The sequence below is a fragment of the Danio rerio genome, chromosome 24 (genome assembly GCF_052040795.2).
Source record: "Danio rerio strain M-AB ecotype USA chromosome 24, GRCz13ab, whole genome shotgun sequence".
NCBI classification, from domain to species: Eukaryota; Metazoa; Chordata; class Actinopteri; order Cypriniformes; family Danionidae; genus Danio; species Danio rerio.
Genome location: NC_141044.1, coordinates 21,775,001 through 21,795,854, shown reverse-complemented (window position 1 = coordinate 21,795,854; position 20,854 = coordinate 21,775,001). Strand labels below are relative to the sequence as shown.

Genomic DNA, 20,854 nt, shown 5'->3' with positions numbered 1-20,854 from the left:
GTTTCAGACACAACTGAAATGTATTTTACTGGTGAATATGTCATGTAAAAACACTTTACAAACACATTATATGTATATTTTTCATTAATTTAAACGGAAACCTATCAATCTAAATGAAACCATATAATCAAAAATGAGCGTCTTTGTCTGCACAGCGATCAAGTCTCTCATCGGAGAATGTGGATATTATGGTGTTTTTGAAGAAGATCTTTCACTAGTCTACACTGCAGTTATTTATTTAATTTTAGTTTACTTCGTTAAGATGGCTGCACTAAAGAGTTTTTTTTCTGACTAGTCTATATTAGAGGTATTTATTTAATTTTAGTTGTTTACTCAGGTATCCTGACTGTACTAAAAATGCGATGACAAAGTTAATAAAGAAAAAGTTAAGATGTTCTTTTTATTAAGTGAATTGTCTCTTAGCATTGCTGTTAACATGAAATCAATCCTAACCCCACAGCAAACAGAAACCGAACCGTACCGAACCGAACCGTGGCTCCAAAACCCTGAACCGAACCGAACCGTGCCTTTGGTGTATCGTTACACCCCTAATATATATATATATATATATATATATATATATATATATATATATATATATATATATATATATATATATATAAAGATGACTTACTAAGATGCACTTATTCATTGTTGCTCTTAGTTGTGTAAATTGCTTCCTTGTCCTCATTTGTAAGTCGCTTTGGATAAAAGCGTCTGCTAAATGACTAAATGTAAATGTAAAGATGATGTTTTGAAAAATATTTCAAACTGATATTCATTAACACCTATTGTAGGAAAACCAAAAATGACTAGAAGTTAATCTTGTAAGAAAAGAATATGGTGGCGGAGTGAGCAGTTGCATTCTGATACCTCTCCCAGTTCACTCTACTGTTACTTATCATCTACATACACCAATCTTTTACTTTATCGATAATTTGTTGTTTAACTGCTTTTTGACCATGCCCAAGCTGTCAAAACATAACAAGCCAGACCATTCTCGAGTAATCACGGAAGACTGTACTGACTCCAGCAAGGCTAACGTTAGCAGTGATCTTGCAGTTAGCTATGAAAGTTCGCAAACTGACTCCTCACATGGGACTTTGCTCAAAACACATCGCCAGCATTCTTACTGAAGAAGATCAGCGAATGCAAAAGATGATAAACAACTCCTTTGCCAAACTGGAATCTGGTCTGGATGTCAAAATATCTTCTTTTTTTCATTTGTTTATTCATTTTCTTTTCGGCTTAGTCCCTTTATTAATCTGGGGTCGCCACAGTGGAATGAACCACCAACTTATCTAGCACGTTTTACGCAGCGGATGCCCTTCCAGCTGCAACCCATCACTAGGAAACATCCATACACACTCATTCACACACATACACTATGGTAAATTTTAGCTTACCCAATTCACCTTTACCACGTCTTTGGACTCTGAGGGAACCGGAGCACAAAGGAAACCCACACGAACACAGGGAGAACATGAAAACTCCACACAGAAATGCCATCTGACCCAGCCGAGGCTCAAACCAGCAACCTTCTTTTTTTCAGTTGAATACAAAAGAAGATATTTCGAAGAATCTTGCAAACTTGTTGTCATTCATTTCCATAGTAGGTAAATAAAATATTGCCAGGTTCCAAAATACTTCAAAATATCTTATTTTGTGTCCCAAAAAACAGGTTTGGATGAGTGTAGGATGCTTCTGTCCTTCTAACAAATCTGTATTTGTTTAGTTCTTGTGCATACCGAGCTGTAAGATCTGTACTATTGACCATTTTGTTGTAAACATGCATGATTGTTCACCTCTAATGTTTTTAAGATTTGCTAACATGTGTGTGTGTGTTTTGTGCTGGCAGGCGTTTAAAGACTATACCAGTGATGATATGAATGTTGCCCCGGAGGACCGTGTTTGGGTCAGAGGCTGGTTCCCCATCCTTTTTGAGCTGTCATGCATCATCAACAGATGCAAACTGGACGTCCGGACCAGGTCAGAATCAGACCTATAGTACTGAGAAAACTTGACGCTAAAAACTCTATAAAGCATGTAAAATTATGTCAAAAGTATGTAAGAACAACCACAAAAATGTGTGTGTGCAGGGGCGTAGTGGACATTTTAAAAGTGGGGGGACAGCTGTGTGAAATCCAAATGTTTACATTCATATAATTATGAATCACCTGTTTCTACATGGTCTGTCTCTAAAAGTGCGGGGGATGTATATGCCTGGTAGTTTTTAATAACTAATCTCTAACATTATTAATACCACGTTTTTCTTTACCATGATGACGGTGCACAATATTTGACTAGTTCTTTTGCCAGATAATTGTAATGTTAAGGCTTAACTAGGTTGATTAGGGAAGTTTGATTAATTACACAGATCACTGAACAACAATGCTTTGCTCTGTGCCAATTGAAAAATTGGCATCACTTTAGTGTAGGTCACAATTCATTGTATTTACAAACCATTAACTAACACTACTAGCTTAATAAACTACTTATTTTATTAAAAGTTAGTAAGGTTGAAGTTGGGTTTGGGTTTTGGGCAGGATTGAGGATGCAGAATACAGATGCAGATGTGAAGCATTCAGAAAATAAGTGAGTTTTAAGTAAGGATTTAAATTCAGAGATATTATTAGCTGAAGGGAGTAAGTGTGGTTGAGAGTTCCAGAGTTTGGGTGCAATAACACTAAATGATCTGCCACCCATTGAGTGAAGTATTGAAATATTTTTCCTGTTGCCCCATTTTGACTTTAAATTCTTGCTTGTTTTCATCAGGGGTCTGACAGTGATGTTTGAGGTGATGAAGACGTACGGTCATACCTATGAGAAACACTGGTGGCAGGATCTGTTCCGCATCGTCTTCAGGATCTTCGACAACATGAAGCTTCCTGAGCAACAGACCGAGGCAAGTCAACAAATCTGAAAAGACCATTTCAGCAAATCACCGGCACAGACATTTCCCAAAAGCCTCTACCACCACTCTGTGTCTTCATACCAGACCGAAAGACTGAAGCCTATGTTGTGTTGTGTCTCTTTCCACAGAAAGCGGAGTGGATGACCACCACCTGCAATCATGCACTTTATGCCATCTGTGACGTTTTTACACAGTACTTTGAGTCTCTCAGTGATGTTCTTTTAGATGATATCTTATCTCAGCTCTACTGGTGTGTCCAGCAAGGTGAGTGTGTTGTATTAGAAACAGACAACATGGAGTTGCAGTATGTTTACAATGAGACTGTTGAGGAAAAAGATAAGCTTTAAGAAAAATACTGAAGGTTGTTCTGTGATTTTATGAATGTGTGTTGACAGATAATGAGCAATTAGCTAGATCAGGCACTAACTGCCTTGAAAACGTGGTCATCCTTAATGGTGAGAAGTTCAATCCTGAGACTTGGGACAAGACATGCAACTGCATGCTGGACATCTTCAAAACCACCATCCCACACATGTGAGTTTTTAGCTTTTCTTATTTTAAATTAAAGTTCAAAGTTATACATTAAGATATATGTTTCATGTTAATGTTCTTTCTGAAGAAAACAAGATGTAGCATTTAATAATATATTTTATATCATTTTTATGTGAGTGTGCGTGTGCGAGTGTGTGTGTGTGTGTGTGTGTGTGTGTGTGTGTGTGTATATGAATTAAATCTTTATTCTCTCAATACCCATTAGTCCTGTTACCGTCATACAATTTTTTAAAGTCTATTCCATTCCATAAATAAATAAAAATAATAGAAACAATAATAATACTTTTTTTTAAGAATTGTATTTGAAGAATGTCAACCCTAATACTATGATTTTGTACTCATATTAAGCACAGAATGTCCATATTTACAGCAATATCTTCATAAAATTATCTTTCAAAAAAAACATACTGTGGCTAAATTACATTTTAAAGATGTCGGCGCTGTTACCTGTTACTGGTTTTGCATTTTTAATTTTGTATTGCATAGTAATTAAATGATTATTATAAACATAATATTTGTAGATGTATTTGTTGTTAATTGACCGTTAAATAAGTTTCTAAATTAGCCGTATTTGGGCTTTTGTACAGGAAGCAATCAATAAACACTCTGTTGTATGTATAAATATATCTGCCTTATTGTTTTTCTAAAAAACATTTTCACGTTAAATTATCTAAACCTGTCAACCCTGTTACGAACACTTGACATTTACAGAAATTTTTGCATTAATTTCTCTTTTTAATTAACATGTTGCATATACATTTACAGTAAAACTCTCAGTAAAACAAATTGTGAACATTTCTACTCTGTTACTTCATTTCTAAAAGCATAAGCTAAAATATTTTCATTTGTCATGGGAAGGCATGGTGCAATTTAAAATTAAATTTTTTTATTTAATGCATTAAAATGTAAAGGTGTTATAAAATAGCTTTAAACGACAGGATTATTGCTTTTTGTAAAAGTACAAAACAAAGACCATTAAATAGAATCTTTAGCAGTACTTATTGCGGAATGATTGCCAACAACACTAACAGATGTTTGGTTGTAAAGTGTTTTACGACAGCTTTAAGAGCTGCTCAGCCAGAATCAGATTCAAACACCACGACTATCCATTTTATAACAGCATTTTTAAAACATGTTGTTTTAATTTGGGATGTTTAATTTTTCTAAAATGTTTACTATTCATTTTCAGGCTGCTTACTTGGAGACCGGCTGGTGCTGAAGGAGATCACATGACTCAGCTGGAGTCTGATAAACAGCTGGTATGAAAAGATCAATTCCTCAAACTACAGCTAAATGTGGATTTTTTTTTTATCTCTTCGTGCATTGAATGTTGTGAGAGTTCTGATATTAACACGTTCTCATTGGCGGCTGACAGGACTCCATTTCCCAGAAGTCAGTGGATATTCAGACCCGCTCAGATGACCAGCAGTCTATTAACAGTATGGAGAAGGCTTTGGCTGACAACCGCAGATACAGTCAGTTCAGTGTGGCTTCAGGTACGTTTCAGTAATGTTACTCATGACATAGAAAGGTTTTAACTCATGTTTAGCAGAATTCCATATGTGACCGGGTAGAATACAGTATAACTATGAAGTAATCATTAAAGATTGTTAGCAAAAACACAAATTGTTTGAGTCATTTTTGAGATTTTCTTCTTTTTGACTTATAATAGTGTTTTATTTTTCATTTTAATGTAAAGATAGCATCCAGAATGCATTTTTACTGTGTCTCTTATTTTATTTTATTAATGTGCATTTGTAGGAGTCAAAACAATTCATATATTTAAAGGTCATATATCTTCAAACTTTACAGTTTTGTTCAAAGGGTTGTTGCCAAATGGTTTTGTTCATATATACTTTGCCTGATTATGTTTACATTAAATGCACCTTAGTTTACAAAACATTCTGAAAAAGTAACTTTTTATGACTCTTCACAGTGTTTTCTGTATTATATATATATACAGTATAAATTGCCCAAAATCCAGTGTGTAAAAACACTTGACTGTATCATGACGATTAAAAGAATGATTTTTGAAACTTTGAACTTTGAAACCGACTTCATCCAGACTGAGCTAGAAATGTATGCAAATGAGGAAACAATGTTATCGTTTACATTTAATAATTTTTTGCAAGTTTTTAAAAAGGTTTGCAATCAACTAGGAGGTGTGGTGATAACTGTCAGTTAATGTTTTAACTTATTCACTTGCCTTAACCGTATTTTCTTCAGCTTAATTTGATATTATGTTGTGTGTGTGCATTGTGCAGAAGCTCAGGAACAGAGGCTGTTTGCTGCGCTACTCATTAAGTGTGTGGTTCAGCTGGAGCTCATTCAGACCATTGACAACATCGTCTTCTTTCCTGCTACCAGTAAGAAAGAAGATGCGGAAAACTTTGCGGCTGCACAGGTACCAGATTTTATTTTTACTATGTTTCAAAATACGCATTAAAAAAGTTAAATTAGAACGCGATCAGAACATACAGTTGAAGACAAATATTTCACAAGTGATGACCAAGGAACATTTTCAATCTATTACTTTTCTGGAAAGTCATATTTGTTTTAATTTGTCTGGAATTGAAATATTTATATTTTTATTATTATTATTTGTTTTTTTACAGCTAAGTTGAATATCATATTTTTTCAATTTTCTACATAACAAACCACTGTTTTACAATGACTTGCTAATTACTCTAGCTTGCCTAGTTTACCTAATTAACCCAACTAAGCCTTTAAATTGCACTTTAAGCTGAATACTAGTATTTTTCAAAATAACTAGTAAATTGTACTGTCATCATGGCAAAGACAAAATAAATTAGTTATTAAAACAGGGTATCAAAAGGGTCTTAAAAAGTCTTAAAATGTCTTAAATTTCAAAAACTAAATATTATTATGGTATAATGATAATATTAATAAAGTTATTATTAGAGTAATTGTGGTTCTAATTGTAGTTGTATAGTAATTGTATAGTCTTGTAGGTTTTAAAATATTTTAAAAAGGTCTTAATTTTTCTTTGTCAATGTAAAGTCAGTCCTACACTTTTCCAACAATCTCAATAAAACTCTATGAACTGAAAAATTCATATGAACAAAAATCTATGTACTGTATAACTCTATTTACCAATATGGTTTAATTATCCTCCTGTTTAAAATTTCTCCATATATGGAACATAGATCATTTATGGTGAGGACACTGACCTGGACAGACTCTTGTGCATACATTTAGTTTATTATGGTTTATAGTAGGGCTGTGCAAAAATTAATTGTGATTACTCGCATCCAAAATAAATGTTTGTTTTGACATAATTGATGCGTGTGTACTGTGTGTATCTTTTTGTATATATACATGCGCACAGGCATGCATATACTTGAGAAAATTGTTTTTTTTATATTCAGATATAAATATATGCGTATATGATACAAATTATATATACATTTAAATATCTATGTAACAAAATAGTTTTGTGTATTTTTGTTTCTATGTATGTGTCTATCACATATTCATATTAAATTTTATTTATATATATATATATTACACACACGTTATGCCAAAACAAACTTTATTTTGGATGCAATAAATCGTTGCCAAGCACTAGTTTATAGTAAAGCTTTTCAAAATAAATAAATACAAAAAATGTGCAATGTTTAAAATTTTGGCACATTGTTTATAATAAAACTTAATAAAAATAAAAATATTTTTTTTAATTAAAAATAAAAATGTATGAATATAATAAATAAATAATTTAATTAAGCATTAAGTCCTGTATAAGCCTGAAATTGCATTTTCTTAAAAAGTCTTAAATTTGACTTTCTGAAACCTACAGAAATCTTGTGAAAATTACATATTAAAATTATTATGTTTAAATAATGTTGAAACAATTCTCTCCATTAAACAGCACTTAAGGAAATTAAAAAAATACATTTTACAGCAAGGCTAATAATCTGTCTTCAAGCTCATTTATAGAATATAACAGAAGTGTTTTTCCCTGCAGAGAGATGCTTTAGATGCTGATATACATGTGGACACACAGGACCAGGGAATGTATCGCTATCTGACCTCAGAACAGCTCTTCAAACTGCTCGACTGTCTGCTGGAGTCTCATCGATTCGCAAAGGCCTTCAACTCCAATAATGAGCAAAGAACTGCTCTGTGGAAAGCCGGTCAGTAATGCTCAGTAAACGCTGCTTCATATGCAGTGAATAAACGCATTGTAGACCTGTGCTAATATTCAATAATACAGTGTATCTGAGTAATGAATATTTTTCAAAATACACTGAATAACTGTTTATTGCATTTTAAGTGCCTTTTAAGATTATTCAGGTTGTTGTATTCACAGTGTTGGTCAATACTGCACAAAACACTTGAAGACTTAATAGGTTATTTATTTTGTACATAAATTTGTAACATGTTAATCTGGCTTATGGAATGCACAACGATATTGATCAAAGTTGTCATAAAAACTGTCAAAGTCATACAAGTCTTATAATACCTCCCAATAAAACTCTAGGATTTTTAATAAGTATTTTGTTGAGTGCCCTATAACAGGTTCAATAAACTAAGCTGACTATAAAAGCTTCTTGTACAGATATTAATCTTAGGTGATATTCATTTCTTGCTTTTTTATAATTCATTTAAATCTTTTAAAATGGAGTGAGTTAGTAACTTATAGACTTAAAAAAAAAAGTTACTTATAACTTAAAGTATTTTATTGATAAACATTAAAATATCTTCTGTACATCAAATATTTAAATGATTTAAATGCTTAAAATATGAACCAGATGCTTATATAAATGCTTTCAATGAGAATAAACAACTGTAAATTTATAAATATTTTGAGCAAATGAACATTTTTAGGAATGATTACAATTTTTTTTTCTTCATATTTACCAAGACTGACAATATTAATATAGGGCAAATAAAAACTCATCAACTCACAATTTTGATATGATTCTCAATATCATTTACGCTTGTACACTCGCTTTAAACCATCTTTTACAACTTGATTGCTGCTTGTGCAATGGGTACTTCAAATCATCTTGACCGTGAGTCAATAGTCTTATCCGTATATACAGTGCATCCAGAAAGTATTTATAAAGCTTCACTTTTTCCACATTTTTTATGTTACAGCCTTATTCCAAAATGGATCAAATTCATTCATTCCTCAAAATTCTACACACAATTCACCATAATGACAATCTGAAAAAAAATTTTTTTTTTTAATTTTTGTAAATTTATTACAAATAAAAAAAAAAATGAAAAATCACATGTACAGAAGTATTTGATGATAATAAGTATTTGAGGCCTTCACATAAATTCAGAAGATAGAAGAAGGTAAATTCAGTTCATTGGACATGATTTGAAATGGCATACAGTACACCTGTCTATATAAGGGCCCAGGGTTGACAGTGCATGTCAAAGCACAAACCAAGCATGAAGACAAAGGAATTTTCTGCAGACCTCCAAGACGGGATTGTGTCTGCTGTCTACAGAAAATGTCTGCTGCTCTGAAGGTTCCAATTAGCACAATGGCCTCCATCATCTGTAAATGGAAGATGTTTGGAACCACCAGGACCCTTCCTGGAGCTGGCCGGCCATCCAAGCTGAGTGATCGGGGGAGAAGGCTGTGGGGATGTTTTCAGCAGCAGAAACTGGAAGACTAGTCAGGGTAGAGGGAAAGATGAATGCAGAAATGTGCAGAGACATAAATGAAAACCTGTTTCAGAGTGCTCTTGACCTCAGACTGGGGTGACGGTTCGTTTTTCAGCAGGACAATGACCCAAATCACACTGCCAAAATATCAATGGATTGGCTTCACAACAACTCTGTGAATGTCCTTGAGTGGCCCAGCCAGAGCCCAGACTTAAATCCTATTGAACATCTATCGAGAGATCTGAAAATGGCTGTACACTGCTGCTTCCCTTCCAACCTGATAGAACTAAAGGGGTACTGCAAAGAGGAATGGGCAAAAATCCCCAAAGACAAGTGTGCCAAGCTTGTGGCATCATATTCAAAAAGACTTAAGGCTGTAATTGCTGCCAATGGTGAATCAACAAACTATTGAGCAAAGACTGTGAATACCTACTCTATGTACATGTGATTTTTCAGGTTTTTTATTTTTAATAAATTTGCAACAATTTCAAAAAATCTTTTTTCACTTTTTTCACTTTTATGGAGTATTGTGTGTAGAATTTTGAGGAAATAAATAAATTTAATCCATTTTGTAATAAGGCTGTAGCATAAAAAATGTGGAAAAAGTGAAGCGCTATGAATACTTTCTGGATGCACTGTATGCTGTATTTATGGATCCATATTGACCGTTGGCATTATCTTATGACTAAATTATACATAGGTTAGTGTATGCTCCATTCAGCTGTTTTAATTTCTGTCAGCTTTGCATTTTATTAAAAAATTAATTACAGCTCAGATGTTTTGTGTATAATTTTTATGTTTTGGAGCAAGTAGCCGCGTAATCAGCTGGATAATGTACATCCATGTGGTTGATTTATTACAACTGCCTGGATGAACTTTATCCCCTTTTATACGGTTTACTGGAATACTTGATTTCGACTGGTCAGTTACTTCATTCCAAGGTATGTCATTCCTAGATAACAACCACTGAATAACACAGGCTCATCTGCAAACTTTGAATTATCTTGACCATCAGTGAATTGCATCACAATTCATATGCATCAGCTTGTTTGTCATACCGCTGTTTTTGACAGTTTGGTGCCGTCTTGCGAATGAATAATATATTGGTTAGCATATTAGTTAGTTTTTTTTAACTAATTTCGAGAGGACCACGTGATATGATCAACTACAGCTGCTCCTTATCACTAATCATTGGCTAGCCTATCTCGGATCATTCCAAAATTACTATAAATATCCTTCCCTTCTCCCTCTTCAATTCGAGGATCAGGTGACACGGTTGTTCGGTGGCTTGCGCCTCTGCCTCGCATCAGGAGGGCCAATGGTTCAAGTTCTAATTGAGCCAGTCGGCACTCTCTGCTTGGAGTTTGCTTGTTCTCCCCGTGTTCACGTGGGTTTTCCCCGTGTACTCCGGTTTCTTCCCACAGTCTAAAAACATGTGACATAAGCGAATGTAATAACGATCACAAGCACTTAAGCATACATACTGAATCGATTTTTTAAGAACCACCTTATTAACCAAAGTATAGGTAAAAAAACAAACTGGGGGCTCCCAAGCAGTGGAATATCTGAACTCGTATCCCTCCTAATGCTCATTGACCAGGCGGTAATCTTGGGCTCATCTATCTCCGAGCTCAGGGTTCTTGCCAGTGACAGAATGCCAAACCTATTATAGTCGAGCGTAATCTAAGTGTGAACAGTGGTGCCGTCTGTTGGCTAAATAATGTGCAGGTTATTGTATGCTGCTTCAGCTCCATTCAGCCTATTTTGTTTTCTGTCTGCTTTGCATTTAATTAAAGAATTAATAAACTATTACAGCTCAGAACAAAGTTTTGTGGCAAGTAGCCTTGTAATAAGCAGAATAAAGTACATCCAGCATGGTTGTTTTCGCAGAGTAAATACTTTATAAATATACTTAATCCCTAATATATCATAATGAAAGCATCAGCAATTATCACAACAAGAAAATGTATCCCATTACCTTATGCCTAATTCACTTATATGACTTTATTTCTTCACATCTTCAAAAGCCACCGCATAGTTTACAGTGATATCAAGTCGTCTGTTATCAGATGGAGCCTCCTGTGTGGCCTGATGGAAAGTGTTTGTCACGTCTGGCTGAATTTCTTCTCATTTTGTGTGTGTGTGTGATCAGGTTTCAAAGGGAAGTCGAAGCCCAATCTGCTGAAACAGGAGACGAGCAGCCTGGCGTGTGGTCTGCGCATCCTCTTCCGCATGTACACAGATCCAAGCCGACGGGATGCCTGGGAGGAGGTGCAGAGGAGACTGCTCAAGTAAGACAACCCTGCAAACCTAAGTCCACTGATTACACAAAGATATCGTTTCTGCTGTCTGTGGTTTACATCTGTGCACTTTACATCTTTCCTGCTCCCTGTTTTAGCTAGGGATAGGAATTGATGGTTTTAATCAGTTTTATTGTTCAAATTGACTGCCCTTTAGTTATGTTGGTAGCTGTTTTTGCCCCATTGACATTCATTATAACAGCATTCTTTGATTGCAAAACCTTGACAACCATATACCATATGCATTCTTGATTGTTGGTGGTTTTCCCTTTTGGGGAGATGAAATATTTGACATTTTTACTGTTAATCACCAATTGTCACTATTAACTCTTTAGCCTATGCAAAGAAGTTTCTGGCTTTTATATGGAGTTCTTTGGAGTAAAATAACAAATTATAGTGTGTGTGCATAGATACACTTACTGTTTACTATGTTCTGAGAGCTGAGCTGCTTATTTAGATTTTCTCAGACATATCAAGGTAAGTGCACAAAGGTCTCTCTTACACATTCACACAATACTCCATATAACTCCATATAAAAGCTGGAAACTAAGCTTTTTTTGCACTGCAACTGATGATAAACAGCAAAAATAACGAATTTTACATCTTACCAAAAGGAAAAACAATCAACATTTGACCTCTTCTCAACAGGAAAAACAAGCAACCATCATGAATGCATGTTTATATGATGGCATATAAATCAAAGAATGTCATTATAGTGAAAGTCAATGGGGCAAAAACAGCCACTAACATACCAAAATAGTAGTAACTTTGCCCAGAGTGTGTTGTTGAGGTCTTGAAAATTCTCAAAGCATTTTCTCAAGATGTGCGTCAAAATAGGATTTGTCACCAAAAATCCTTCCATTTGCTGAAACACAGTGAAAGTGTGGCCAAATTGAGACTCAAAATCACCTCAAGAGTGTTTGAAAACATTTCAAACATCACACAAGGTTAAATTACATTGCAGAAATAACAAAAATTCAACATAATCTATTATTTACATTATAGAGTTGCAAGCTGACTATAACACTATAACACATCCAGAAGCATTGATTGCATAATGAAGGCTTTTTGAATGTAGTTAAAATGAGTCTGTAATTATGAAAGAAATATCCTTGTGTGTTTTTATTTTTATAAAAATGAAGTACTGTTATGTGAAGCACACTGAATATAAGTGCTGGGGCAAATTTATTCATTCATTCATTCATTCATTTTCTTGTCAGCTTAGTTCCTGTATTAATCCCAGGGTCGCCACAGCAGAATGAACCGCCAACTTATCCAACACATTTTTACTCAGCGAATGCCGTTCCAGGTGCAACCCATCTCTGGGAAAGGCAAATTTATTATTAACTTAAAACAACAGTTGAGCAAAGAATAAGTTATTGTTGAGTTATGTTTCAGACACATTATTGTCTGTTTTTTCTGTTTCACCAACAAAAATAGTTCAAAACAAAGCTTAAGCAGGGCATGTGTGCATCATAAACCTGTTTTTGTTCCTGAATAAACCTGTTTTCGAACAAATCACTTTAGCTAGTGATTCAAAGAAACATTTAAGGTTTGGGGAAAATATCTAATTGCCATTTTTTTTGTATCCTTTTGTTTGTTTGTGTTATTATTGAGCTATAAAAAAGCTACTGTAACTTAAATTAAATGTGTCAGATTTTGTCAAATGTAGATACTGTCACTCAATGAATAAATGCGCAACATATTGCTTAGCAAATCAATGCAAAAGAAAGTGCAGCTTGACTAGTGTGTTTAGCATCGAACTCCATTGTGCTCTAAATGGAATCGTTTGTTTTAATTCTAATATATTCATTATAAAATGTTTAAAAATGCATTAGTTAATATGATTAATGTTTTCTATTTATTTTTAAATGTTATTAAATAAGTAAATTACCCATGCCAACTTTAATGTAATACAATTTCTTTTATTTAACTTCGACCCAGAGCCCTCAATCAGGTTTAGTCTTTGGCCCTTCATAGGAAAAAGGTTAGACAACCGAATGCTAGATGAACTACAATCCCTATTGATCATTGTTTTGAGATGATCCAGAAATTGTCCTATCATGCAATTGGAGTCCTCTAAAACTCCAATGTCCTCAGATCTTTAGAATATACATACACTTGGACCTCACAAGGGCAGTGAATTAAAAGCCTCTCTAGATCCTCATTCCAGTTTATGATCATTTTTACGATGGACGAAGGTCATTCTGCCTCATACGTCCTGAAGTGAGAGTGTGGCTTTTGCTTTATTGAATTAGTATTGGTGCTCTGGAGTGAATCCAGCAGAGAAACACTGTTTCATGCTCCATTAGGGCATCATTTACTAAATTAGTTGAGAAACAGGCAATAGTGGTAGCAAATTAAGCTTTAAAACAGGAAGCCCAGTACACAGTGCTAGTTTCAATCCCTGAGTCTCAAACCTGTCTTTGACTCTCAGGCTGCATTTAAACCAGTGTGTTTTTATTTTTGCTCCAGATACACCAGACATCCAAACTACTCTGGGAGATTATTCCGCATGAAATCAAAATGAACAATGTTTAATTTGCCAGTGCACATTGTTAGTTTAAAGTCTTGTGCGCACCGGATTATTTATGCTTATACTCATAGTCAGCATTTTTTGAGATGTTTATCAGCATTCATAACCAAGCAATTTGCACTGGCGATGAGCAGAGTCAATGTGCAAAGTCACTCCCTGACACTAGATTATAGGAATTTACAATTCAAGAAAGGAAATTAAGTGAAATGAAAATTACTATCGAATCCTGTTTGATGAGCAATTCCTCTCCTTAACCATTCCCTCTTATTGACATTTTTGTAGTCGTTGTTGCGACACCATTGAAACATCTTGTCTCAGGGCATCTTCTTTGTCATTAGGAATGTGCTCGTCTAGACTGTTTTGTGCTTGACCAATTTATGTTCACTGCAACCTGAATGTCAAAAATACAAAATCTAAATTTACAGTGTTTAATTTGCTAGCGCACATTGTTAGTTGAAAGTCTCGTGCACATGGGGAGGATTTTTGCTCACACTTATAATCAGTGTTTTTGAGATGTATTTCTGCAAACGGTTTGCTCTGGCGATGAGGTGACACTGACACTAGATGGCACTTAATGAACTTACAAGCCAAAAAAGACAATTACGTGAAATTAAACTCACTGTTGAATCCTATTTGATTAGCAATTCTTCTCTTTAACCATTCCCGCTTGTAGTGTTGTCAAAAGTATTGAGTTTAGGACCAATCGGTACTAAAATTTTAAAAGTATTCTATTTCCTGTAAACATCTGAGCGCTGTTGAGGGAGTTCCTAAACACTGCTGATTCTCCAATGTGTTTACATGTTCAGCAGAAATGACTGTGACTGGCTGTGAAGGTCATCAATTCACCCCTCTTCACCACTCTACAAACTCAAATGTTTGTGGAATATGGGCACTTAAAATTTCAGTTCTGATTAGTATCGAACTTGATAATTTTGACAACACTACTGGCTGCTCAACATTTTGTAGTCGCTGTTGCGCTCTATGTGTTTAGAAATCTTGCCTCAGGGCATCTTCTTTGTCATTAGGAATGTGTACTAATCTAGCCTTTTTTTGTGCTTGAGCACCACCATGTTTACTGTAACTTCAGCAGATCCAGACACATTAACACGAATGCCAATCTCATCATCGAGCAACCAGCTTAAGCCTCATTCACACTACAAGCGACTCGCAGCGACAAGCGACCGTTCATTACAACAGCAAGTGAGCAATTTCCAGGAACCTGCTTCTACACGAGCGACTGCGACCGTTGGTGACTAGGTGAAGTCAAGCGATGCGACAAAATTGAGAATCATTAAATTTCATGCAAATGAAGAGCCACTTTCTTGAGCGACAGCCAATAAGAACACCAGTAGAGCTCACGTGACCCTCTCTCAGCTCGCTAGGAGGCCGGTTGTATTCTTTTTGTATGTACCTTCACACCCCTGTGTTAAAAGCAGTATGCGATCTTGTGTCCTTGTGTTCTCATGCTATATCATAAATTACCACCAAAGGTTCAATTCCAGTACTCGAAAACGCAAGTACAAAGAACGCATGGAGAAAAATGGATGTGTTCTTGTTATCGAGGATGCATTAGATGCAGACTTGTCATCTAAAGTCCTCGAAGTCAATAAAGGAAGAGGGAAGTGCAGCACTTCTCTATTCACCATTATTATTTTACACGTTATATAACATTTATCTCAGGACTTTCCCCATCACTAGCATGCAAATAAGCATAAACACAAGGAAAGAAATGTATTTGCTGAAATGCTGTTTATTTGTTTTTGCAAAAAAATATCTGCTTTGAAATCACAGAAATACGTCATTTTCAGAAACCGTTTCAAAACGATTCATTCATTTTCTTGTCGGCTTAGTCCCTTTATCAATCCAGGGTCGCCACAGCGGAATGAACCGCCAACTTATCCAGCACATTTTTACGCAGCAGATGCCCTTCCAGCCGCAACCCATCTCTGAGAAACATTCACACACACACACATACTACGGACAATTTAGCCTACCCAATTTACCTGTACCGCATGTATTTGGACTGTGGGGGAAACCGAAGCACCCGGAAGAAACCCATGCGAACGCAGGGAGAACATGCAAACTCCACACAGAAAAGCCAACTGACCCAGCCGAGGCTCAAACCTGCGACCCAGCGACCTTCTTGCTTTGAGGCGACAGCACTACCTACTGCGCCACTGGGTTGCCGTTTCAAAATTAAAGACATCTGTAATTTGGATCAAATAAATTCAGGCTTCAAATTCAAAAGCAGAAGAGACTTCATACATGCATACATACATTTATTCATTTTCTGTTCGGCTTAGTCCCATTAATAATTTGGGGTCACCACAGCGTAATGAACTGCAATTTATTCTGCATATGTTTTAAGCAACGGACGCCCTTCCAGCTGCAACCCATAACTGGGAAACATCCATACACACTCATTCTCACACACTAAGGACAATTTAGCTTATTCAATTCACCTGTACCGCATGTGTTTTTTTTTGTTTATTGGACTTGTGGGGGAAACTGGAGCACCCAGATGAAACCCACGCCCACACAGGGACAACATGCAAACTCCACACAGAAATGCCAACTGACCCAGCTGAAGCTCGAACCAGTGACCTTCTTGCTGTGAGGCGAATGTGCTACCCACTGTGCCACCGTGAAGCCCACATACATTTATTCCTTTATTTTCTGCATACAGATATCTTTTGGTAACCTAAATGTGACTTTTTTTACTCTCTAGCCCAATGTAGTTTAAAACTATTATCATTATAACCTATTCCATTTGTATTAATGTTATTTAAAATGACCTACAGCCTACAAATATCTAATTTTTAACCGCTAATAATAGATATCTTCTGGCATACGTTTTAAAGCCCAGTACAATCGATCCAAAAAAAAAAACTGTTTCCAAAACAGACTAAAAACCAGCTCAGATGAAGAGCGTTTTCAACTGTAAAAAAAAAGTAAAAATAAAAACACACTCATGTAAAAGTAGCCTTGATCTACACCACTAACTGTGCAGATATACTTCAGACTAGCAGAGATGCTTAGCCAGGCTAAAGGAGATTTAGCTAAGATTAGCTGATGATGAGAGAAGGAAGTTGCAGGGCAGATGGAGGGTTGTGTAATGCTGTCAGTCAGAGATGTTTAGTTGAATATTGTGTGTGTTTGTGTGTTTTCAGCGTTTGCAGTGACGCAGTGGCTTATTTTCTGACCCTCACGTCTGAAAGTCATCGCGAAGCCTGGACAAACCTTCTGCTGCTCTTCCTGACCAAAGTGCTGAAGATCAGTGATGATAGAGTGAGTGTCCTTCCGTCATTGTCACAGCAGCATTTGTCACCCAGTGGTTTGTGATGATAGTGCAGGCCATGACATTTATTAATTTATGTTTTAATTGTAATTTTTATATACTGTTCTGTCAAAAATGCTTAGGTCATTATTAGACTTTTCCCCATCAAAATGAATTAAGTTTGTTATTTATTTTGCTGTAGTGTGCCAGTAGAAAAAAATCTTACTCATTTAAACATTTATTTATCTAAAAATGTATATATTAATGTATATAAAAGCAAGCAGTGATGTTTCTGCATTGAATTAACACTGGAACTATCAGAAATCCATAACTACAAGAATAGCCATTGCAGCAGGCATGAGTGTGCATATGAAGGGGGTCGCACCCAGTGCCATGCATTTTACAATTCTAAACATCAATTTCTATCAGTGTACGCACATCGGCAGCTGTCCATTGCGTCCAGCCAAGACTCAGGACACTTTTCATATATCTGCTGCGCCACAGAGCACCATCTAAATAGTTTCATTTAAAATGTAACATGCAAATGTGTGTGTCTGGTGTGCGATGCTTTCAGCTGTCATGCCCACGCCGTGTTGTGACGCTGAGCGTTGCATCCGGTGTGGGGCCCACTTAAGACAGTATTTAAGATGTCATATTTGATATTTTAGAATTATTTTATGAAGTCATTACCCTAAAAATACAACCTTTTTTTTTTTTTAATACCTATAATTGTGTACGAGTTGCATTACTTGAACACCCACGAGTGCACTCCTCAATTTGTCCTGCAAGCGTGAGAGCAAAGTTTTCTTTCTCTTAAAATGTTGTTTTCGAAAGTTTTGCTTCAGTTATCAGAAAGTTTAGCATACATTTTTCACATTTTTCATGAATAAGTACAAGATCAGTCATTCGAAATTGTACAATTTGAATGTACAATACAAAAATGCACATAATCCCACTCCTAAACCCAGCCATCATTGGGGGATAAGCGAAGTGTACTGAATTATATGAATGAGATTGTACAAATTTATATGAATAAGCCACTAAATCAAAAAGTTATGAATTGATGTGAGATTGTGTTAGAAAGTTGTTTTTGTTAGCAAGAAGTTGCTAGGCAACAGAGACATTAAATAAGTAGCAGACACTGAAATTGCATGTTTTGGCAATTTAAGGTAGAAATCTCTTGTGTGTTTTATGAAATTACTTAAAAAATTGTGTGTTTAATTAAATTATTTATTAAACTCTTGTGTAATTATTAAATTACAGAATTTAAAAACTCAAAATGACTGCCCTGCTATTTTTACTTGAATATTTAATATTGTATTATATATAATAAATGAAATATTTAAAGTTTATAAATCTCTTATAGTTTCGACTAAATTAAACAGCAATGTTTCTGCAGTTATTTAAATTAAGAAATAGATATAAATGTATTGTGACACTGAAGACTGGAGAAATTATGCTAAATATTGTGCTGTGCCATCACTGACTGGATTAAATTACATTTTAAAGTATATTAAAATTGAAAACAGTAGCTGTAAATAGCATATCACATTTATTGATTATCTATCTATCCATCCATCCATCCATCCATCCATCCATCCATCCATCCATCCATCCATCCATCCATCCATCCATCCATCCATCCATCCATCCATCCATCCATCCATCCATCCATCCACTGTATCTGTCAGTCTGTCTGTCTGAATGTGATGCTTTTTAAAGCCCAGGAGATGGATTTAAATTCCAAAGCTCATTGACATGAAAGATGAATACTCCATCATTTTTAATCTTGCTTAATTAAAGCACTAATGCTCTGCAGTGTAACGATAGAACCAATTATAAGAGAACACCTGGCGCTAATCAACGGCTCAGCTCTAATCCAATGAAATCTCCCTGTTTTCTCCTCAGTTCAAGGCTCATGCGTCCCGCTACTACCCTCTGCTCTGTGAAATCATGCAGTTCGACCTGATCCCGGAGCTGCGGGCCGTCCTGCGCAAGTTTTTCCTGCGCATCGGACTGGTTTTCCAGATCACCAACAGCCTGGAAACAAATCAAACTGTCAGCAACGCCTAAGAGAACCAATATTTGTCCCAGAATGCATCAGTCATTCTTCCTACACCGTCCGAAAACACCACAGGATGTCACATGATCTCCTGCAGCCAATGAGGAGGGAGAAGATCAGAAAGAAAAAGATGGATTGCGTCAAATACGATGGTACTAAAAGAAAAAAAAAAAAACGCCCCCACGCCTGGAATAAACAGCCAATCCCGGATCAGGAATTGTGTCACATGACCAGGTCTTGTATAGATAGGATCTAATTATCATGAGGATGCTGAATATCGCTATTACTACACAAACGCTTGACCCTTTGAGATCGTCAAAAGGTCCAGAAATATTTCAAAAAACAGTGTCTTGGCATTATCTTCAAATCTGTTGGAGGAATGAGAGAACGGTTGCTCGTCACGCAATCTGATGTGATGTTTAAGTGATTCGGATTTGTTATTTTGTTTTTTGCGTTTGCACCGCTAATGGCTAACATTAGCATGATTAACTAGTTGTACAGAATTCCAGCTTTGTAATATAATCTCTCAACACTAGATTTTTGTTTGTTTGTTTGTTTGTTTGTTTTCTGTTTGTTCGTTTGGAAATTTGCTGCACTTGTTTTCCTGATCAAAATGCACTGGAGATTTTTACTTTTGTGATAAATTATTGAACTATGCCATCTTTCCCTCCATAACTGTCCAGTTAGAGATTTCTAATACTATATATATATAAATAAATATATATAAATATAAACCGATTAGTTCGATTTACTCCATTTTATATATGCTGACACTTTTTTAATTAAACGGAGATCCTTTAAAAGGAGACAAAAAAAATAACTGGAACTTGAAAAGCGACTTTAAATGTGAGCTGCATCTGAATCACTGGTTTGTATCCCTGTTTGAAGTTAGGCTTCACTCTACGTGTACAAATTTTTAAGAAAAAGTTAATATATTTAAAAACGGTGTCTTTGCTTTTGGGGATGAGGGTGTACTGTATAGAAATGAACGGTAGCTGTGCTTTAAAACTGCTGATGGGAAAGAAGAGCTGAAGCATTCCTGGCTGTAGTGAGGTTGTCAACTGTAATGGTACGGCCTTGTAAAGTTTTCTATATGGAATAAAATGATCTGTACAACTCTACATGACACTGCTCATCATTATACATGCTTTTTCGTCAGGGTTTGGTCAGTAAAGGGTTGGACTTGGTGCATTTGCCCTGACCTGCTCTGTCATTTTGAGTTTTGAGGACTTGGAAAGCTCTTGTAGGTTTTTCTTTATGCACTACGTTCATTTAAACAACTAAAATGTATATATGAGTGTGATGCTGCATTTATACAACAGTTTGATGGAACAATCGAGTAGATAAAAAAGAAAATCAAACACAGAGAGTCTCAAAATCCTTTTGTATTAGGAACTACTTTCTTCCACCATTCATTCACATCTGCAGCTGACATCAGAACAGCAGAAACCGTTGTTACTTCACCAACATCACTTTAGAGCTATATTTGAACGATTCTCTAGCGTAATAAGTGATGACAAAGCAGGCAATTTTGCTGTAATTTTAAGATTATAAGGCGGAACGACATGAA

General features: G+C 35.6%; 1 protein-coding gene across 4 annotated transcripts in view; it reads left to right on the top strand.

The window, feature by feature from the left end:
- Positions 1-20,405, top strand: part of arfgef1 (ARF guanine nucleotide exchange factor 1) — a 131,025-nt gene extending 110,620 nt beyond the window's left edge. For all 4 annotated transcript variants that reach the window (XM_087309445.1, XM_087309444.1, XM_087309443.1 and 1 more), the window contains 11 exons: positions 1,859-1,989; positions 2,776-2,905; positions 3,043-3,178; positions 3,310-3,448; positions 4,656-4,725; positions 4,842-4,962; positions 5,731-5,870; positions 7,452-7,620; positions 11,262-11,400; positions 17,116-17,233; positions 19,131-20,405. In XM_087309445.1, the coding sequence (XP_087165571.1) occupies positions 1,859-1,989; positions 2,776-2,905; positions 3,043-3,178; positions 3,310-3,448; positions 4,656-4,725; positions 4,842-4,962; positions 5,731-5,870; positions 7,452-7,620; positions 11,262-11,400; positions 17,116-17,233; positions 19,131-19,295 (1,458 nt within the window). In that variant the 3' untranslated portion in view covers positions 19,296-20,405. The remainder of the gene's footprint in view (positions 1-1,858; positions 1,990-2,775; positions 2,906-3,042; positions 3,179-3,309; positions 3,449-4,655; positions 4,726-4,841; positions 4,963-5,730; positions 5,871-7,451; positions 7,621-11,261; positions 11,401-17,115; positions 17,234-19,130) is intronic.
- The last annotated feature ends 449 nt before the right edge of the window (positions 20,406-20,854 follow it).